Source organism: Epinephelus lanceolatus, chromosome 16 (genome assembly GCF_041903045.1).
Source record: "Epinephelus lanceolatus isolate andai-2023 chromosome 16, ASM4190304v1, whole genome shotgun sequence".
NCBI lineage: Eukaryota > Metazoa > Chordata > Actinopteri > Perciformes > Serranidae > Epinephelus > Epinephelus lanceolatus.
In genome coordinates, this window is record NC_135749.1 from 36,870,519 (window position 1) to 36,893,280 (window position 22,762).

Below are 22,762 nucleotides of genomic sequence, written 5' to 3' on the forward strand. Positions count from 1 at the left end.
ACTGAAATGTGACCAGAAAGTGCACTCTAGAATTTGTTCTTAATGACTTGCCTGGTTAAATAAAGGTTAAATAAAAAAATAAAAAAAATAAAAAAATCTTTAGCTATAGCAATAGTGCTGCTTACTGTCTTCAATTAGTTTCCCTGAACCTACAGATGTAAGCAGGGGCGTAGCACCAAATTCTGGGCCCTGTACACTCTCAATGTCAGTGGGCCCCTATCCATGCCAGTGCACGAGGCGCGTGAGCAAAAAAAAAAAAAAAAGAAAAGAAAAAAAAGGGGTATTTATTTAAAATAAAAAAGCATAAATAGGGTTTTAAGCTACACCCTTCCTTGCATTCAGCATCTGATGCAGAACTCTCTACATCTACAAGAATAAAGAATTGGTATTAGCCTCTTAACATACAAATAACCCAACCTACTTTTTAAAGCAAGCTCACTTTGTATTTCTAGAGCCATTTCAGTGCAAGATAAACTGCTAAAAATAATGAAACATATGGCCAAGCATTGCTTATTATGTTGACAGATTGTCTTTTAAATGGGGCTCATTTTTGTGTTGCTATGGGCTGAATTCTAAGGCTGTCAACTAGTCATAACTGGTAAGTATCCACAAGAGGGCGCTTGACAGCGCTTGACATCTACCATTTAGAACAAGTACAAAGATAATGTGAAAGGTTGCAAATATGTTCATTAAAAGTCAAACGTGAAGTAAACATCAGATATGCTTTCCTACAATAGATGCTTAGACTAGCCTAATTATTTGCTATAACACACAGTATTCATCATGGTCAGCAAGTTGCAGAGGCAAAAATGTTTTAAGCCATTTTTCAGCCAGATTGAGACGAATAGCTAATTGTTTTTCTATGTTCTTCTCACCACCTACACCTCTCTCTCTCTCTCTCTCTCTCTATTTATCTATCTATCTATCTATGGCAAAAATGTATGGCAAAAATCATAATCACAATTATTTTTGATTGATATTGAGATCACAGTTATTTAACATGATTATTCATTGGCTTTGGTAACATCATGAATTTATTTAGCATTACAATAGCTTTTAAGCACAGCACTGCACTGCAATGCTAAGGCTTTTTACCAGACAAAAATAATAAATTGCTTTATTGCTCAATTAATATATTACTAGTGTGCACTTGAGCCTACAGTGATATTGGTAGGCTATTTACATGTTGATATATGCAGCAGAAATATTGCTAGGTGGATCATTTATTAAGTCTCAGCACGGAGTTTCACTTTCAGCTCTGCTGTTAGTAGACAATAGGCTATAGCACACGCACTGAACCAAAAGGCTAACTTACTTTAAACTTAAGGTAAACAACTCGCATTTAGGCAGCAATTCTACCAGTCAGCAGCTCGCTCTCTCTCTCTCTCTCTCTCTCTCTCTCTCTCTCTCTCTCTCTCTCTCTCTCTCCCTCGCGAACCAACATACCAATGTAAGGGGGGGTTGGAGGGGGGAGCTCGCCCTTGAATACTTGAACAACGATCTCACCTTGTCTTTGCTCATCTCTAATCTCAGCCTCATCTTCAGAAGAGCCGCCAGGACTGGCCACTGCTGCTCCTGCTGCTCCTGCTGCTCCAGCTGCTGCGGCTGCGCCAGCGCCACTGTTTGTTTCTGAAACTGGTTAATGTTGACAACTAACCTTAGCTGGCCCATAACTGTCTTTATACTTACAGCCGCAAGCAGCCTGGTTGGCAACTAGCTAAGCTAAAGACTTCACGTGAGCATACAAACATCAGCACCAGCTGTCTGGAGTGGACTACTTTAACTTTAATTGGACTTTGCACAACAAGCAAACTCGGTTCACCTTTGGGAAAGAAAGCAGTCAACAGCTGCCTCCCCTCATTCTGCCTTCTTTCTTTTTCTTTCCTCTCTTTCTTCTTTTGATACCCCGATTTATGCTTTTTGGGCAGCATGATGTCTAGCCCCCAGGTCATTCAATCTGGGCTCACTGACGTTACACTTGTCGCCGATCGCTGTCGGGCGGACTACACCTTTTTGCGCCTCCAAGAGGGGGCCCCCAGAATGTCCAATATGTGTTCATTCTCTCAGTTGATGTTATCAATATATTTGAAATAAATTATGACACCAATTAATTGGAGGGCCCAATTCATTCGAAATAAAAACATCACAAAAAAAAAAAAAAAAAAAAAAATCAGGATTTTCATGGGCCCCTCTCCCTACTCGGGCCCTGGGTAGTCAGGTCCACTTTTCCCCCCACTACCACGCCCATGGATGTAAGTGTGGCCACAGTATGGATTATGACTCTGTCGGATTTGAGACAGCAACTACCTCCTAAAGGGACGCAGCACACTGCCCCCTGACTGAATCAGACTCGAGTGAGCTGCTGGAGACAGACCCGCGAAGGCCATCTCTCCAACAATGAAGGTAAGTGGACAAAATGCTTAACTCTTCTCTGTTTTCTTTCTGCTCTCACGTCGACTCTGACAGGTGAAAATCAATGAATACCCTGTTAAAACATGACAATTTCTGCAGACAATTTAAGGATAAACTCTCAGAATTCATAGAGTTTAATATAAACTCGGTCGAAGATCCTAGAATATTATGGGACGCAGTGAAGGGATTTATTAGGAGCTACACTACACTATTTGCATCCAATTTACGGAAAGACCGTCTCTCTAAATTGGAAGAATTAGAGAACTTATATGCTACCTTGGTCTCCTCACTTCAAACTAATTATATTGAACAGGCAGCTCTGAGGTTGAAAGTAGTCAAGAAAGAAATTAATGCCATTCTTAGACAGCGATCCAAATTTCTCATGCACAGGACAAGACAACATTATTATTTTCACAGTTCTAACCATAGTCACTTATTGGCTATGAAAATTCGCTTTAACGAGCATTTCGCAGATATCCCTTCTATCAGAACCCAACAGGGGGAGATAACTACAGATCCTAAAAAGATTAACAATACTTTCAGATCATTTTATCAGGACTTATATAGGTCAGAAATCACCCTTGATAATACTAAATTTAAGGCTTTTCTTAGTCAAATTGATTTACCACATTTAACAGAGGCAGATGCTGTACACCTAGCGGCCCCCATCACCTTAGGTGAACTTAAAAATGCAGTTTCTGATATGCAGAGGGGAAAGTCACCAGGACTGGATGGTATTACCTGACTTTCTGGGATATCTTGGGCCCCTTTTACTGTCAATGACTCAACACTCAATAGAGCAGAGCAGTTTTTCTAGGGATGTTAATACAGCCCTTATCTCTTTACTGGTAAAAAAGGATAAAAACCCGACTGACTGTGGCAGCTATAGGCCTCTTAGCTTACTCTGTGCGGATCCCAAAATTTATGCCAAGGTCCTGGCCCATCGATTACAGAAATACATGACTTTTTTGGTCCATTGTGATCAAACTGGTTTTATAAAAGGACGCCTAGCCAATGACAATCTTAGACGTTTCATTCATTCATTCATTCATCTTCTAACTGCTTCATCCTCTTGAGGGTCGCGGGGGGGCTGGAGCCTATCCCAGCTGACATCGGGCGAGAGGCAGGGTACACCCTGGACAGGTCGCCAGACTATCGCAGGGCTGACACATAGAGACAGACAGCCATTCACACTCACATTCACACCTACGGACAATTTAGAGTTATCAATTAACCTATCCCCAATCTGCATGTCTTTGGACTGTGGGAGGAAGCTGGAGTGCCCGGAGAGAACCCATGCTGACACGGGGAGAACAGGCAAACTCCGCACAGAAGGGCTCCCACACCCGGGATCGAACCGGCAACCCTCTTGCTGTGAGGTGACAGTGCTAACCACCACACCACCGTGCCGCCCAATCTTAGACGTTTATTACATATAATTGATGTTTGTAAAGATGAGAAAATACCTACAGCTATTATGTCTTTGGACGCAATGAAAGCTTTTGATAGGCTGGAGTGGCCATACCTTTGGTCCGTACTTGAGAAAATGGGATTAGGGGAGGGGTTTAGTCACATGATCAAAGTACTATATGCGGCACCATCGGCTATGGTCATGGCTGGGAAAATTTGTTCATCACTTTTCCCTGTCTCAAGATCATCCAGACAGGGATGCCCTTTAAGTCCAGGTCTCTTCGAGCTTTCTCTTGAACCATTGGCACAGTTCATTAGACAGTCACAGAATATTTTTCCTATACCCATACAAAGCACACTTCATCATATTGCTCTTTATGCGGACGACGTCCTTATTTTTATGCAGAACCCTTCGATATCAATAAATTCTGCTCAGGGCGATAGAAGACTTTGGCAGTCTGTCAGGCTTTAAAATTAACTGGCCAAAATCTGCTTTTTTACCCATTAATGAGGCTGCCAGGAATACCATTCTCCCGGCAGACATTCCCATGGTCGAACATATATCTTGGTATCGAAATATTTCCCACATTAAACCAGACTGTAAAACACAATTACTCCAATTTATCTAATAAGATTCTCCAGGACCTCAATAGATGGTCGAGACTACCCAATTCTTTACAAGCCCGAGCTTCAATAATTAAAATGAACATATTACCAAGAGTTAATTTTGTTAGTTCATCACTTCTCTTACCGCCGCCTACTGGCTACTGGCAGAAACTCCACTCGGCAATTTCTAAATTTATCTGGAACAGTAAACATCCCAGACTAAAAATGTCGACTGCTCAAAGGAAAAAACAGGATGGGGGGTTGGCAATTCCAAACTTCAAATTATACTTTTGGTCCTTTTCACTAAGACCATTAATTGCTTGGTTCGATTCTAAAATGGAGGTATCCTGGTGGGCTCTAGAGGAGGAGCTAGTTTCCCCATGGAGACTCCAGGACATCATTTATACAAATATTTCCATCAAGCAATGCAGACTACGGTTTGGTCCTCTCATTACACGTTATACAAACCTGGCGTTATGCCCAGAAATCCTGTAATATTAAACGTCAATGGCATCTTAACACCCCAATTTTTAATAACAGTCAATTACTCATAGGGTGGAGACCTATTACCTTTTCTCAGTGGGAGAAAAAGGGTGTTCATATTTTATGGGAAATGTTTAATGACAGTGGCCTCTGTTCATTTCAAGATTTGACAAGCTGGTATGATCTTCCTGGTACATCCTTCTTCTTTTATTTACAGCTCAGGACAGCGCTGAAGGCTTATGGAGTACCGTGGGACAAAGCACTAAAATAACACCCATTTCACAGATTTTTTAATAATAGAGTAGCACCAAAGGGTTTTGTCTCTCAGTTTTATAGTTTCCTACTTGAGTCCTCCTATAAGGATCTCTCTCTAGACAGAATATTGAGGAGGGATGTCCCAGAATTGGATCCTGATTTTAGTTGGAGATCAGTCTGGCACAGTATCTGTTTATCTTCTCATAATCCAGACCACCAACAAATACACCTGAATTATGCACATCGAGCCTACTTGACCCCTAGAAGAATGCACGCGATGGGTCTCTTGCCTGGTCCGCAATGTACTTTATGTACCCTTGGAGTTCCTGGCACATTCCTCCATATGTTCTGGGAATGCCCACCTGTTGCGTGCTTTTGGAGAAATATGTCCTCTCAATTGTCTGATATTTTTTCTTTAACTATACCTGCACTCCCAACTATGTCACTCCTGAATGATATATCTCAGCTGTCGGCACCTAGACAACTCCAAAGACTCATTCTTGCTGGCCTCACAGCAGCCAAGAAGCTGCTTGCCATAAGGTAGAAACATCCCAATAAACTCTCTTTAAGCAGCTGGATTTTGACTTATTTAGATATAATTTACCTGGAGGTATCCACTGCTTGGGTGGCAGGAGTTGAAGAATCTAATATTAGCTTATGGCAGTCGGCAGCAGAGAAAGTGAAGGAGCGAATCTTGAATGATTATGCCCTTTTTTTCTGCTTTTTTTTTTTTTTTTTTACTGTTGCTGCTGATGGTCCTGGGGGCAGGGAGGGGGTTGGGTTATTTTATTTTTATCCTTATTTTTGTTTTTTCTTTCTTTTCCTTATTATTTTATTAATGCACTTTCGATTACATGACAGATGAGGATTTTTTTCTTTCTTTCTTTTTTTCATGGAATACTGTCTCTTTTTAGTTTGCTTGTTCTTTCACTTTTACTTCACTCCACTCACAACATGGAGACACTATACCCATGGAATGCCAGTGACATGTTTTTACACATGTGTGTAGGTATGCTTAGATATCTGTATGTGTGCATATGTGCATGTGTATGTATGTATTTATGTGTGCATGCACATATAGTATTAGTGATAATGATGGTGGTGATGTTAATGACAACTACTGTTATCGTTGCGACTACATGTGTGTATGCATGCATGCATGTGTGTATGTATGTATGTATGTATGTATGTGTGCATACGCATTTACATATGTGTGTATGTGTTTATATGTATATGTATATATGCATAACCTTTTTTTTTCTTTTGAGAAACAAATCTCACTGGCCTTTTTTTTATGTTGTAACTGTCTTTGGGGAAAAAGGAAAAAAAAAGAAATAAAACATTTGATCAAAAAAAAAAAGTGAAAATCAATGAATCAGTGGGTGCATGTGCAAGGTGGGGCTTTTATAGCCTGGTGCATGCCGGCCACGTAAAGTGCACACCACTTTAGGTTAATATTCTTAAAGATTATTAATTTTCCACGTTAATTAGCCCAGGTGGGGATAATTCCAATAGTTATGATATAACTACTGGGTGGGGAGATAATCTCGATATGATAGATAACTCACTATCTTGTTTTGAAAGGGTTATGACAGTTTAGTTTGATAAATTGTTTATATAAAGTTTGCTACACTCTTTAATGCATATGGGCTGTTCCACAGTGATGCAGTGTTTTCTGAGGGTAACGTTCAGACAAACACTCATGAAAATAGTTATTATTTATTGTTTCACCCTTTCAAATGGCATGAATTTAAACCTAAAGTTTTTTGGATATTTTGCATGAATATTGTTGGAAATTTATTTGGATTTTAAACAATAATTATCAGTTCTTGCCATACATACAGTGTCGCTTTAAGGTATCGTAACCACTCTGTGTTTTTTTTTTTTTTTAAGTTTTTTTTTTATTTCTTTAAATTAGGTTTACTTGGTCTATTTTAGTCATTTTCTAACCAACTGACTGTATAATGCATACCATAGAGGGATATATACATATATATATATATATATATATGTATACATATATATATATATATATATATATATATATATACATATGTGTATATATCACATTCACTTCCCATATGTGTGTGTGTATGATTCTAACATTGTCTGCTACATCAGTTCATGTTCACATTACAGGCAAAGACAAATTCTGACATATGACCTTGGAGGAAGCTGAAGGAAAGGTTTCGACTAAATACATTCCAGATGAATTTCACTTTCTGTGCCATTCACATCATCAACAGCAACCATTTTCATTGGCTCTGAAATATCTGATGACTTCCTGCATTATTCAGGGAAGAAACTGTCCCAGATGACCAAAGGTTGTTATCACTTCCCTTGGTGACTTCTCATATTCATTTCCCATAAAAAGTGAAATTCATCTGGAAAGACCTCAGAAATAGTTGTGGGACCAGTTTCCACTTAATTCACTGAGTCAATAAGAGGCTGGGCTGGAATGTCCATCTCTTATGTGGGAATATACATGTCTTACTGCTCTCTGTGACATATCAGACGTATTTCATTTAGACAGACATATGAAGGCTTTATAATAAATAAAACAATCATTTTCAGTATGTACAAAAGTATGACATAAGCCTTGATATACACTCACTGGCCACTTTATTAGGTACACCTTGCTAGTAGACCCCCTTTTTCATTCTTAGTGTCATAGATTCAACAAGGTGCTGGAAACATTCCTCAGAGATTTTGGTCCATATTGACATGATAGCATCACACAGCTGGTGCAGATTTGTCAGCTGCACATCCATTATGCAAATATCCTGTTCCACCACATCCCAAAGGTGCTCTATTAGATTGAGATCTGGTGACTGTGGAGGCCATTGGAGTACAGTGAACTCATTGTCATGTTCAAGAAACCAGTTTGAGTTGATTTGAGCTTTGTGACATGGTGCGTTATCCTGCTGGAAGTAGCCATCAGAAGATGGGTACACTGTGGTCATAAAGGGATGGACACGAACAGCAACATACTCTGACACAATCCAGAGCAGCACAGGGGTACCACAAGAAACTGTCCTGGCCCCGTTCCTGTACACTATCTATACAGCAGACTTCAAACATAACACCAGTGGATGCTTCCTCCAGAAATTTTCTGACGATACAGTCAATCTTTAAACATCTATAGATTTAAGGGCTTCATTAAACACTAGACTATTCTAGAAGGATATTATACATATAAGCAAGGTTACTTTGATAGGTGGGAAAAGTTTATTGAAGCTGAGGGGTGGTGAGAAATGACAAGTGGTGAAATCTAAAACTGTGAATGGTCTGTACTTATTTCTTCAAGAATGCCTTTTTGTCAGTTTGTATTTGTTGTGGTTGAGCTAGTTTTGGAGTATTGTTATGCCAATATGGAATTTTTACTGTACGACCATGTGTTGTGTGAGGTACATTGTTGATAGAGAAAAAAAAAAGAAAAAAATTCCTGTCTCGTATTATAAATCCATGTCAGTTATTTTGGTATCTGATATGCCTTTTTGCGTGGTGTTATTTTCACTCTTGAAGCCCAAACCTAACTCTTCCTGCTGAAGAGATGCCCTTTTTCTCCCTTTACAGGGTGTGCATACACCACTGGAAAGAGACAGACACAAATCAGGAAATGTACTTTAAAAATACTGAATGTACATGTAGCATTTTCCAGTGAAGAAGATGATCAGATGGTGCAGAAGTGACTTTATTCAATGTGTGTCCAATGATAAACAAAGTGTGATTGTTTAATTCTACTTTGCATGGAGGAAAACTGATACCCATATCTCAACACATTATGTAACAGATAGCCTGTGCGTCATGTGTCAGCCTAACCCCTGACTGTCTGAACAGCACTCTTCCCGATTATTTTTTCATTGTTACACTGCAAAGAAATCCTAAAAGCTCGAAGGGAAAATACCCATTGAGTGATGCTACAAAGTATCCCTTTGAGGTGTAATGACCAACAGCCGACAGGAATCTTAATCTAGCCACAGACATTACATCATTTAACAGAGAAAACTGCTGCAGAAGTCAGCTGGGGTTGTTTCAGCACCTTGGACAGATCATTATCTCTCAGCAGCAGGACCTGAACTCTTCTGAATCCAATTTTCCTACATTTTGTCATTTAATATTTTAAGTGAGCACTTGAAACTTTCCACATCCCAATTTTTCTGCAAAATGGGATAAGATGCCAGTTTTAAACCCCTAATAAAAGAAATAAAAAAAAAGAAGAATTAAAAAATGTCATTCACACTCCCATGACTCCAGATCAGAGAATCCAAATTTGCAAGATTTCTTTTAAAATCTCTATCGCCATCTATTGGACATGTTAAGCATTGCAACATTTGCAGAAGGTGAAAAGAGTGAAAAACAGTCTGTGTTGGTTTTACTGACATTTTTCAACAAATGCACTGAAAATTACCAAAAAAAAAAAAAAACAGGTGAAAATTTAAAAAAAAAATCTCAGTTTCAGTTTTTTGTGTGTTTTAATTCAGCTATTAATGTTAAACAGCATAACTAAATTATTCACATGAAAACCAATTCAACATGTTTTCAAATAAAATCATCAGATTTAATCCAGTAATTGTGACAAACTCAAAACACACAAAATACCAGATTGCTGGGCCCTGCGCACACACATTGTAAAAAGAAGCTATTTGTTTTAATTCTAAAAAGTTATTGGCTGCCTTAAATCTTCAAATCATTACAAAATTACTTCAACTTGTCATCTCAAATTCAGTCAACTTAAAATTTTAAGGAAGCGGAAATTACTAGCTTTTTTAAGTTAACAATCAGTTTCTTTTTACAGTGCATCTCGTCACTTCAGGAAGTTTTCAGAGCTCAAACAATTTTGACAGTCTAGAGGATAAATTACCATGCTTATTGTTTGGTAATACCAGCACACTGCCTGCATGAACATGACACATATGCATGGATGGATTATTTAATTGCCCTGCTGGGCACAGGCCCGAGGCCCAAGATATCAGGGTCCACCTTTACCTCCACTAAAATATCACTTAAATTAAGACATACTGACCAGGAGGAGACTCAAGATGACCCCAAAGAGACACAAAAACACTACAAAAGGATGCAAAGGAACAGCAAAGAGACACTAAATTCACTGCAAAACAGGCAAAACAACAAAAACAACCACAAAGAGGCATAAAATGACTAAAATAGACACAACACAACCAAAAAGAGACATAAAACAACCACGAAATGATGACAAAGGGACACAAAATGACCACAGAGAGACACAAAATGATCTCAAAGACACAAAAACAACTACAAAGACACAAAAAAGATGCAAAAGTAACTCAAGAAGACACAAAACAACCGCAAAGAGACACAAAACATCCACAATGAGACACAAAATGATGACAAAGATACACAAAATGACCAAAAAAAGACACAAAATGACCACAAAGAGACACAAAATTACCAAAAAAAAGGCACAAAACCAAAAAAGATGCAAAATAATTCAAGGAGACACAAAACAACCACATAGAGACACAAAACATTGGTGAAATGATGACAAAGAGACAGAAAAGGACCAAAAAAAGACACAACATTGATCTCAAACACACAAATATGACCACAAGGAGTCAGAAAACAACCACAAAGAGACACAAAACATCCGCAAAATGATGACAAAAACACACAAAATGATCAAGAAAGACACAAAACAACCACAAAGAGACACAAAAAATGATCTCAAAGACACAAAATGACTACAAACAGACAGAAAACTACCAAAAAAACAAGCAAAATTAATTCAGGGAGACACAAAAATAAACAAATACAAAGGAATATCAGAGATGTAAGTATAAAGACTACAGTATGCACTGGTTTTTACAGACGGGTCATCCCTCCAGCGTGTTCTGGGTCCTCCTACCAGTGGGACGTGCCCGGAGTAGTCTGAGTGGGCAGAAGTTCGCTGCAGAGATCAGCCTCTCATTGGGCGGAACGAGCCACCTGCTGAAGTCCCGCCCTACCACCTCCGGTTGTGTAGCAGTTTTCAACCGTTTTCAACACGTCCTTTACTAACTTTTGCAGTGTTTGATCTTGCGGGGATGTAGCCATTTTTCTGCCATGGTTTGCGTCTTGTAGGTGATATTTTTGTGGGTGTGTTACACCAAAACCTGTTTCCCCCCGGCAATATTTTTGCAAGCGCACCGTTGCTGTGGCACTGCCCAGAACGACTGTGATTGGTTGAAAGAAGTACAAGCAGCCGGGGTGTTTTTTTCTCCAATCTCAAAGTGAGAGTCGGCCCAGCCAGACCTTTCTTTTCTTGAGAAAGGTCTGGTGAGCGAGACTATGCCCAGAGTAATGGGAGGTGCCAAGGAGGATCCTAATCAGGTGCCCAAACCACCTCAACTGACCCCTTTCGACGCAAAGGAGCAGCAGCTCTACTCCGAGCTCCCTCTGGATGTCGAGCTCATTACCCTATCTCTTAGGCTGAGCCCAGCCACCCCACGTAGACAACTAATTTCAATCTCATTCTTTTGGTCACTACCCGGAGCTCATGACCATAGGTGAGGGTCGGGATGTAGATGGACCAGTGAATCGAAAGCTTTGCTTTTTGACTCAGCTCTCTCTTCACCACAGTGGTCTGGCGCAGCACCCACATCACTGCAGAAGCCACACCAAACTGCTGATCCATATCGTGCTTCATTCTACCCTCATTTGTGAACAAGACCCAAAGATATTTGGACTCTCTTGCTTGAGGCTGTAACTCCCTCCCAACCCAGAGGGAGCAATCCACCATTTTCCGGTTGAGAACCATGGCCTCAGATTTGGAGGTGCTGACTCTCATCCCAACACGCTCCCCCGCATTTAGCTGCAAACGGCCCCAGTGCATGCTGGAGGTCACGTGAAAGAAACAAACTAAGGAAAATTTGACTTGACTCGCCCCGTGCAGTCTCATGTCAGGCATTAACAATAACCATCAAGATTTAATGTATGAAATCACAACAATCCATGATAGAATGAGAAAACAGGGCACTGCAGCCATATTTATTAAGATTCCTACTCGGGTACGTCATAGAAACAAATATTAAAATATCAAAAGCAGAGGGTAAAGGCATAGTATGGACAGAGATCACTAAAGGAGAGCAGCTGCACTAGGATCAGGAAGTCGGAGGAAGACACTTACACTCTATTCAAGATGAAGTCCGTTTATTGAGAAATAGAGAGGGAAATATGAAAGAGAAGACGGTCATCACCATGAGATCATGGCCGCTTTATATCTTACTATATAATGACGAAAACTCTGTCTATGGTGGTGTCTGTGGGTGTGTGTGTGTGTGTCTGTTCCACGTTTTTCTCCTCACTGACTTGGTCAATCCATGTGAAATTTGGCACAGTGGTAGAAGGTAATGGGAGGATGCGAATGAAGCAGTATTACATCAATTGGCCAAAGGGGGGCGCTATAGCAACTGATTGAAATTGCAAACTTTGAATGGACATATCTCATGCCCCGTATGTCGTAGAGACGTGAAACTTTGCACAGAGATGCCTCTCCTCATGAGGAACAAATATACCTCTAGAACCCATAACTTCCGGTTGTATAGATTTTCCACCATTTTGAATTTTTTGAAAAACACTTAAAATCGATCTCTTCCTAGGAAGTTTGACCGATCTGCATGAAACTCAGTGAACATAATCTAGGGACCAATATCTAAAGTTCCCTCTTGGCAAAAGTTGGAAAACTTACTAAAACTGAGCTTCTATAAGGCAATGAATATTGCGGAGGGCGTGGCTCATCACATAAAGGTGTATAACATCTCAAGGGTTTCACCGATCACCACGCAACTTTGTAGGCATATGACCACACATAATCTGAGGGGACCCCTCCATTATTGACCCCATCAAACAAAATGGGGGCGCTAGAGAGCTAATTTCTTATCTAGGCCTAACTGCCATATCGATTTTTACTAAACTTGGTAGATATGTAGAACAGGACGCCCCACGGTGACTGGAGAAATTTAACAAGGCAGGAGCTGCCTGGTCAGCTTCCTCGTAACAACAGGAAGAGACTTTAAGTGGACATTGTAGGAGTTAACTAACTCCAGAAGATGGCAGCACCTTGGTCGCAAGCTGCGGTTAGAAGAAGAAGAAGAAGAAGAAGAAGGAGAAGAAGAGGAAGAAGAAGAAGGAGGAGAAGGAGAAGGAGGAGGAGTATTTCGTTTCATGTTGTTTTAATTCTTTATTAAACAATCGAATACAAACCACATAGAAGTGACATACATCATTACAAAAAATATAATTAAACAGGACATAAACAAAGCCCGAAAACAATATTAAATACAAATACATTAAGAAGGTGCACGAATTTATCGTCTTAACAGCCTTCTGGTTTTCGGAAAAATGGTTTTCATGTGTGACTTGGTGTCATTTTCAAGGAGGGTTTAGAGTTATTACACTGGGATTTGTGGATATGAACTAACTAACTAATATCAAGATGCTGCTTAAATCATGAAGTATCAGTAATAATGATCCAATAACATAATAAACTGTATGAAATAACATTGACAAGGGCCACTCTGCTTTACAACGATCTCAGAATAATTGACAGACATGGACCTTTTATTTTGAAGAAGTGGTGCCGGAAGCAGTGTCGCTTCCTGTGCGGAGTCTGGTTGAGGAGGTTTGTCAAAAACTTCTCTTTCCGCCTTGAGTTCCGCTGTTTCTGTCACGTAGAAGAGTTATCTGTGAGAGTAGCTATAAGATAAAACCGAAGTGAACCACCAGAGGCCGTATGTGTGGTAAAACTTAAGTGAACTTTTTCTAAGTTTTCGGGACGTTTCACCGTAGGCTCACCTCTGTTAGCTAAGAATGCTAAATGAAGTTAGCATAGTGTGCAAGCTGGAAATAGAAACAGAACTCGGCCACACAGCGGAGTCGGAGTGACTGTTCGATAGAGAACAAACTATATTTTTCCTGAACCCACAATGTCCAGATAAACTTGTCTGAATGGAGTCTGCACTGTCCTTTCTAATTGAAAAAGTGCGGATTGTCCGGTGTCGTACGAAGCTAATGAAGTTGTATTGCTCGCTGGAAGTAGACGGAGGCGGCGGTATCCAGTAACACGGCACACATCAGAGTGAATAAACCATCTTTAAAGGAGTGTGTCTGGAGGAAAAGTTGCTGTGATTCAGTAAACATGTCTAAAGTTCAAATGCTGAGAGCTTTTGTCAACCAGCGACTAACTGCGGCTGCTGAAGAGATCTTTGAGCTGTTTGAAACAACGATAGCAGAGTACGAGGAGAAACTTGAGTTCAGTTCAAAAGAGAATCACCGACAACGGAAACTATTGGACGCTGTTTACAACCCTGTCCGGTTACACAGAGCAGGTTTGTACTGGTTATTGTTTTATTATCACAACCAGTGGTTGAGGAAGTACTCAGATCCTCTACCTAAATGATAATGAGAATAACAATAGTAGTAATAATGAACTTTGTTTATTTAGTACCTTTCATACAAGAAATGCAGAGTGGTTTACAATTAGGGCACTATAGGCACTGAGTGCTTCACATGAAAATAGAATTAACATAAAACAGCATAAAATCAGAACAGAAAACTAAAAATCATAAAAAACAGATAAGACTTTAAAGTTGCAACAGCGTGAAGCATAAATAGAAAGTAAAAGCATGCAAAGAAAGAGTTTAGGACCTATATGAGGAAAGTAAGAGCTAGTTAAAGACTAAAGTGAACAGATATGTTTTTAGCATTCTTTTAAAAGTATACAGCGAGCTGGCTTCCCTGATATCAATAGGTAGTGTGTTCCATAGCTTTGTAGCGTAATTGAGAAAGGCTGCACCCCAAAGGCTGTTTCTGGGGACTTCCAATAAACCAGCGGCAGATGATCACAGTGCTCTTTGACGCAAATAGTTAACAAGGGATTTAGCAATGTAGCTAGTTCCCAGTCCATTTAGGGCTTTGTATACAAGGAAGAGGAGCTTAAAATCAATTGTGAAAGTAACAGGAAGTCAGTGCAGAGCAGCGCAGACTGGCCTGATGTGCTCTCTCCTCTGTCCTGTAGCTGAGCTGCAGAGTTTTGAATGAGCTGAAGTCTCTCAGTGGTGTTTTTTTTGTTTTTGGAAGGCCTAGAAAAAAGTGCGTTATAGTAGTTGAGTCAGCTTGAAATAAAGGCATGAATCAATTTCTCAGCATCATCTGAAGTTATTTTGTTTTTCAAAAACAAAATAATGCCAATAAAAGTAGATACCACACTGAGCTGTTCATTATCACTAAGTGGCTCATTTTCTTACTTTTTGAATATGAATGCATATTTGTTCATAAATATTTTTTAAACTAGTCTTACTTAATTGGGGAACAGTTTGTTTATGACCATTTAGTATGATTAACCTTTGTTCTTTTAACTTTTACTGTATTGCCCCCTAAAGCAAACTTTTACCTGACACAGCCAGGTGCAAATGTTTAAGAAAGTAGTGCTATTAGTGGTGTAAGTGTTAACATGAAAGTTTCTCAGAGGGTTGTATGTATTTTATCATTCTCCACAGATGTCCAACAGCTGTTGGTGGTTAAAAAAGAGGTTCATCCTGAGCAACAGGAGTGGAGCTCCAGTCTGGACCAGGAGGACCCAGAGCCCCCACACATTAAAGAGGAACAGGAGGAACTCTGGCGCAGTCAGGAGGGAGAGCAGCTTCAAGGGCTGGAGGAGGCTGGTATCAAGTTCACATTCACTTCAGTCCCTGTGAAGAGCGAAGAAGATGATGAAGAGAATGCTCAGTCCTCACAGTTTCATAAGAGACAAACTGAACAGATGAAAACAGGAGCTAAAGGAGAGGACTGTGGAGGACCAAAACCAGCCAGGAACTCAGATCCAGATAGTCCTTTGCAACAACCAGCTACTGATGACAAGACTTCACACTCAGAACCTGAGACTGATGACAGTAGACATTGGGAGGACACTCAGGAACTTCAGTCAGGTTTAAACCCGCCACAAAACAATAGGGTGAAACCATTTCGTTGTTCAGTTTGTGGTAAAAGATTCATACTAAAGCATCATCTCAGAAGACACATGAATGTCCACACAGGGGAGAAACCATTTAGTTGTTCAATTTGTGGTAAAAGATTTGCACAAAAGGAACACCTGAAACTACACTTGATCGTCCACACAGGGGAAAAACCATTTAGTTGTTCAGTTTGTGATGCAAGATTTGCGCGAAAAGGACATCTGCAAAAACATTTGACTGTCCACACAGGGGAGAAACCATTTAGTTGTTCAGTTTGTCGTAAAAGTTTTGCGCTAAAAGGAACTCTGAAAGAACACTTGATTATCCACACAGGGGAGAAACCATTCAGTTGCAGTGTTTGCAATAAAAGATTCACTCGACTCAACTATGTCAAAAGACACAAGTGTGTTGGTGAGAGTAGCAGCAATAAGTGAATCTGTGGAGATGCTTGTTGAGACATTTTTTCCAGCATAATTTAAGCACTGAGGGCAAGACTTGGTTTAACACTGTAGATTTCAGGATGATACAAAGTCTTCTCAGACAAAATGAAGCTGCACAAGTGTTGTAATTCTGTTAGGGATGTCAATTTTTGTAGATTTTTCTTTCGATAGCCTCCCACCTGTTAACCAGTAACTAACTGGATAATTAAAACTACACTACATCATGTGAGATGTAAGATATAGTAGACCCTTTGAGGGTTGACCTCACTATGATGTCATTTCATTAGCTGGAGGCAAAACAGGACTCAGGACCACAGGGCTGTAGGCTACATAGGACTCTTAAAATGTTGTCTTGTGTTATGTGTCACTAAAATGAGAGCCCTGTTGGTTGAAGAAAGGGAGTGTTATATTTCTACATGAATTAACGAACAGTTAAGTTAGTCACACATTCACCTGGCTTGGCACTGTGCGGCTTCGTTTCCCCAGACAGAGCGCACTCTACCCCCTGGAGAATGTGGTGCTGTGGATAATCAAACGGTACACTCAGACAGCACTCCGAATTTATGAACTGTTCAGTTTGTGCCAGAGTGCACTCCAGCCTTTGGAATGAGTATTTCTGAATGCACCACTTGCATCATCTTCCTCCATTGTCGAAAACAAGTCAACAGAACTTGCTAGCTAGCACTAGCTAATGTCTGTAGAGACAATTTTTTGACTCCAGCTAAGCCCCACCCACCAAAAAAAACATTATACTGTTTACTAACAGGTCTATACATTGATAACGTTGTTCACAACACGTAAAGGGAGTTTGTGACTCAAAATTGAACCACCTACTCACTGGGGCAACCTGGGGGGAGACCAGAGGGTCAACATGACGTTTCCACAGCAACACTGTTGGGTCAGGCGGCGTTACTTACTGTAATCACCAAAGAAGCAGCAATGTTAGCTCACTTCCACCAGACCCGGGTGGCACACAGTACAATGAATGTAGGGTAGTAAAATCAATCTTTTGGCCAACATGTCTAACCAGTCAAAAATATATTCTTGTTCAACTGTTGACAATTCTTGATTCTGTTATTTGTTCTCAACATTATTTTGTTTTCTGGACACTGTGTTTTTGGTATAACATGTATTATTGAAAATCCCCTCCCCTTTAACCTTCCTCAATCTGTCTCTTTGCTCCCTGGATGGGCGGAGCCTCAGAGCCTTTATAGGCAGTCAGCTCACCTATGGCAAACCCCTAGAGAACCAAGAGCTGGCTTGCCACATGTGGATGACTTTTCCTTCCTATTGTTTGAACTGTTTGTGTGAAATGTAGGTTTTCTTTTGATTAAATGCATTAAATCAGCTTTAGTAGTTTATGATTAATTTGCTGTATAGATAAGTTTCATTAGTGGGAAGTTTTTCTCTTTATGCCTAACTTAACACTGTTAAAATTGTGACGCTAAACTGCCTTTGTTGGGTTATCTATTGAAATTAGGAACTATGGTGTCTAGATTTTATTCCTTTTCTTCTGTTATCAGATAAACCAAACTATCTTCAAATGAAAAGACTGGCCTGGAACCTCAGCTTTGCTCCTTTGTCCTAACCAGCAAACCATTGAGTTGTATATAGGCCTGGAACCAGACTATCCTTAGGCAGAAAATCAGTATTCATCCTACTAAATATTCTTCATTCATGTATTCATTGATTGAAAGTTTCAAAACATCTCATAGTATATTTTGTGCACTTAACCGCACTATGGTCAACATTTGTGATTTATAAATTAACGACTTAGGTTCCATTGACACAATTACTGATATAAACACAGCTCTCTGCTTTTTACTAACATGTTTTTCAGTGCATTCATGAGGTTGAATGTGACACACCAGAAGTAAAAAACAAAAACAGAAAGACATACTCATCTACTGCAGAGCCATGTACACAGCTCTGGTCTACTGGCAATGAGAAAGAGGTCTATCACCCATTTTTGGCAGGTTGGCTGCATATAATTACTATCTGTTAGAAGAGTATTTTCACAAAAGGGGTTTCAATCTTTGAGCATAATGTATAATTGCTGTTCATATGGTGAGATCCAAGAAATTTCTTTTATCAAGATCAAGCTCTGAAGTGAAAGACAGTAATGTGAATGTACAATTGATGTACTCCATAAGGCATATAGCTTAGTCAATGTACCATTCCATACCATTAATATATCATCTATCCTCCACCAAAGGGAAATCTTAGAGTAGAAGTGGTTAGAAGAGGTATTAAAAATGAATCTTCTGTTGATTAATTTCTGTTGTTTGATCAATCAATCATTTCAGCTTTAATTTAATATTCTGTTGGGTCCTTTAATCCACAAAAATTAATCATCATTTAGGAGCTTTTCGTATATTTTGTGCACAGAATCCTGATTTGAGAAGTAACTCGTAACTAAAGCTGTCAAATAAGTGTGCTGGATTATTTTCACTTTATGCTACTTTACATTTCTCCTCCTCTATATTTCAGACAGAAATATTGTGCAACCATACTGTCACCTCACAGCAAGAGGGTTCCTGGTTCGATCCCGGGTGTGGGAGCCTTTCTGTGCAGAGTTTGCATGTTCTCCCCATTTCAGCGCGGGTTTTCTCCGGGTACTCCAGCTTCCTCCCACAGTCCAAAAACATGCGGATTGGGGATAGGTTAATTGGTGACTCTAAATTGTCCGTAGGTGTGAATGTGAGTGTGAATGGTTATCTCCCTGCGATAATCTGGCGACCTTACAAAATGGATGGACATACAGTGTGATACATTTAGTCATGATGTGTATTTAATGATTGAACAGAGGCTCAAAGTCTTGTAACCACTAACAAGTAACCAGATGTGTTTCAGGTGTCTCTGAGTTGTTAGCATTTTCACCAAAGAGACATTTCCCCTCTAAACCTGGGAAAATGTGACATGGTTTCTTGTAAGTAAGTCAACGTTTGAGGCCCAAAGAGGTAAAATGATCTAATATTTCACAAAAAAGGGAGAAAAGTTTAACAGAAAAACGAATACAAATATGTAAACAGAATGACAGAGTTCTTCGTCAAAGAATACAACATCATTAAGGTCTCAAACAAGTAATCTTAATGTGAGTTGTAGTAGAGTTGGTGCATTAATAATGTCGCAAATTCCATACTGTAGCATTTGCAATATTTTTTTATGATACCATTATGGAAAATACAGTCACAGTTCATCCTAACCTGTTATTTGCTAGACTGATACATGTTTATAAATGCAGGGAATATCATTGTGTGTATGTGTATGTGGAAGAGAGAGGGGAGAATCCTTTACTTTTTTTTACTCAAGATGCTGCTTAAATCATGATATATCAATAATACTGATCCAATAATACAATAAACTGTATGAAATAACATTCTCATGGGCCATTCTGCAACACAACTAGCACAGTGAGTAAAATAGTGTGATCACTTATTTTGAAGAAGCGGTGCTGGCAGCAGGTTTACTTCCTGTTTGCAGTCTGCTAGAAGGGGTGTGTTGACAGGTCTTTGCTGAAAACCCTTTTCTCCGCCGTGAGCCCTGCTCTTTTCATCGCCTACTTCATCAGATACAACCGGAGTGAACCACCGGATTCCGTACGTTAAGATAAACTTGTTTAAATGGACTTTTTCTAAGTTTTCGGGACGTTTCACCGCAGACTCATCTCTGTTAGCTAAGAATGCTAAATGAAGTTAGCATAGTGTGCTAGCTAGAAATATACGGAAACGGAATGCGACCACAGCGGAGTCGGAGTAACAATTCGAAGGATAACAAATTGTCATGGACCCACAATGTCCAGGTAATCCCGTCTGAATGGATGGTGTGCTGCTCCCTCCAATTTTAAACGTCTGGATAAGCCCCCGGTGTTCTGCTAAGCTAATGAGGTTAGCTCGCTAGCTGGAAGTAGGCGGACGCGAATGTAATCTTTCACCGCAGCGCACCTAAGATCGAACAAACCATTTTAACTTGAGTGTTTTTGAGGAAAAATTCCTGTAATTTGTAAAAATAATGTCTAAAGTTCAAATGCTGAGAGCTTTTGTCAACCAGCGACTAACTGCGGCTGCTGAAGAGATCTTTGAGCTGTTTGAAACAACGATAGCAGAGTACGAGGAGAAACTTGAGTTCAGTTCAAAAGAGAATCACCGACAACGGAAACTACTGGACGCTGTTTACAACTCTGAAGTTCGGTCACACAGAGCAGGTTTGTACTGGTTTTATTGTTTTATTATTTTTGACGGCTTTTTATCTCAAAGTGGCTCATCGTCTCGCTTTTTGACGGTACATGCATATTTGTTCATAAGTAGAGAAAGAAAGCTAGTTCTTAAAATGGACAGGCAGAGGATACTTGCTGTAGCTCTGGTTGAGGGCGAAAGGCTGTTGGGTACAGGGAAACGGAGATCTGTGTGGGTACACGAGACTCTAAAAAAGGGTGGATCACGGGGAGTACTACCAGTTGGTAATGGAGCTTCGCCACAAACCATGCGTGATAACAGCCAAAAGCTGGCATATGCCAGCCAGTGTTACCTCTGATCATATGTATGTTTTTCATTATTCTCCACAGATGTCCAGCAGCCGTTTGTGGTTAAAGAAGAGGCTTCCCCTGAGCAGCAGGAGTGGAGCTCCAGTCTGGACCAGGAGGACCCAGAGCCCCCACACATTAAAGAGGAACAGGAGGAACTCTGGAGCAGTCAGGAGGGAGAGCAGCTTCAAGGGCTGGAGGAGGCTGATGTCAAGTTCACACTCACTTCTGTCTCTGTGAAGAGTGAAGAAGAAGATGAGGAGATACCCCAGTCCTCACAGTTTTATAAGAGACAAACTGAACAGATGGAAACAGAAGCTGATGGAGAGGACTGTGGAGGACCAGAACCAGCCAGGAACTCAGATTCAGACACACATCTACAACCAGACACCATTGAGAGGACTTTACACTCTGAACTAGAGACTGATGACAGTAGAGATTGGGAGGAGACACAGGAATCTCAGTCAGATTCAAACTTGTTGCAAAACAATGAAGTACCCGTCAGTGATATGGACTATAATACTGGAAAAACATCATTAAGAGATCATGCGGGAAAAAATTGTTTCACCTGCTCAGTTTGTAAAGCAAATTTCAGTCTCAGTAACAGTTTGGTTAAACACATGAGAATCCACACAGAGGAGAAACCATTTTGTTGTACAGTTTGTAGTAAAAGATTCGCACAGAGGCAACACCTGAGACGACACTTGACTTTCCACTCAGGGGTGAAACCATTTAGTTGTTCAGTTTGCAGTAAAAAATTTACACTAAAACAAAATATGAAACGACATTTGGTTGTCCACACAGGGGAGAAACCATTTAGTTGTTCAATCTGTAGTAAAGGATTTGCACTAAAGGGAGATTTGAGACGACACCTGACTGTCCACACAGGAGAGAAACCATTTAGTTGCAGCGTTTGCAATAAAAGATACACTCGGCCCTGTTTTGTCAAAAGACACAAGTGTGTTGGTGAGAGCAGCAGTAATAATTCAAGCTGTGGAGATGCTTGTTGAAACATTTTTTTTCCGGCAGGAATTTAAGTACTGACGGCAAGACTTTGTTAAACACTGATTAGGAAACAGTCAGAATTAAGACTGATACAGACTCCAAATTAAGTCTAATCTTTAATAGATGATCTTTGATTTCATTATTTGATTAGTATAATCTTTGATTAGACTTGTTTTAAGTTGTCTTAAAAAATGTTAATGTTCCCTCTACATCACTATCATCAACATTTGTGATTAATAAATGAAATGACTTGACTTAGCTCCCAATAATACAATGTATTTATAATTTAATGGACTCTCCTGTTCTTGAATTGATCTCTCACCGTGTGTAAAACATCAACAACAGTTGATTCTTAAACTGCTAGTACTGTATTCAGTGTCATTTCATCTGAATTACAAGTCTTTTAGATAAACTTAGATTGGACACAGCTGATGATGTAAGATAACAGCAATGTCTGTCGTAATATTTACATATTCCAGAATTTAGGTGTATTTTATGAATCTACAAGGTAATAAGAGGTTATTGTCTACCAGAGGTCCCTGGGGACCTCCGTGCTGCCCTGCCAGCTCTACCAGGAAACAGCAGTGCCCCGAGCTTCAGAGAGCTGGTGGGTGAGCGGACAGGTGTGACATCTGTGAAGAACACCAGAACAAAAACCC

At 39.9% G+C, this 22,762-nt stretch overlaps 2 protein-coding genes and 1 long non-coding RNA gene across 3 annotated transcripts in view; 2 read left to right on the top strand and 1 right to left on the bottom strand.

Moving 5' to 3' along the window:
* Window positions 1–1,999, bottom strand: part of LOC144467442 (uncharacterized) — a 91,128-nt gene extending 89,129 nt beyond the window's left edge. Inside the window, exons 1-2 of the long non-coding RNA XR_013493639.1 lie at window positions 1,823–1,999; window positions 1,507–1,635 (exon numbers count right to left, since the gene is read on the bottom strand). This is a non-coding gene — a long non-coding RNA (uncharacterized LOC144467442). The remainder of the gene's footprint in view (window positions 1–1,506; window positions 1,636–1,822) is intronic.
* An 11,797-nt stretch (window positions 2,000–13,796) lies between these two features.
* On the top strand, window positions 13,797–18,847 carry LOC117263662 (uncharacterized). The gene is made up of 2 exons (XM_033637256.2): window positions 13,797–14,510; window positions 15,681–18,847. The coding sequence occupies exons 1-2, from the start codon at window positions 14,321–14,323 to the stop codon at window positions 16,568–16,570; spliced, it is 1,080 nt and encodes a 359-aa protein (XP_033493147.2). The 5' UTR covers window positions 13,797–14,320; the 3' UTR covers window positions 16,571–18,847.
* A 1,190-nt stretch (window positions 18,848–20,037) lies between these two features.
* Window positions 20,038–22,393, top strand: LOC144467443 (uncharacterized). Its single transcript, XM_078176053.1, has 2 exons — window positions 20,038–20,780; window positions 21,141–22,393. Exons 1-2 carry the CDS (start codon window positions 20,588–20,590, stop codon window positions 22,106–22,108), a joined length of 1,161 nt encoding a protein of 386 aa, XP_078032179.1. The 5' UTR covers window positions 20,038–20,587; the 3' UTR covers window positions 22,109–22,393.
* The last annotated feature ends 369 nt before the right edge of the window (window positions 22,394–22,762 follow it).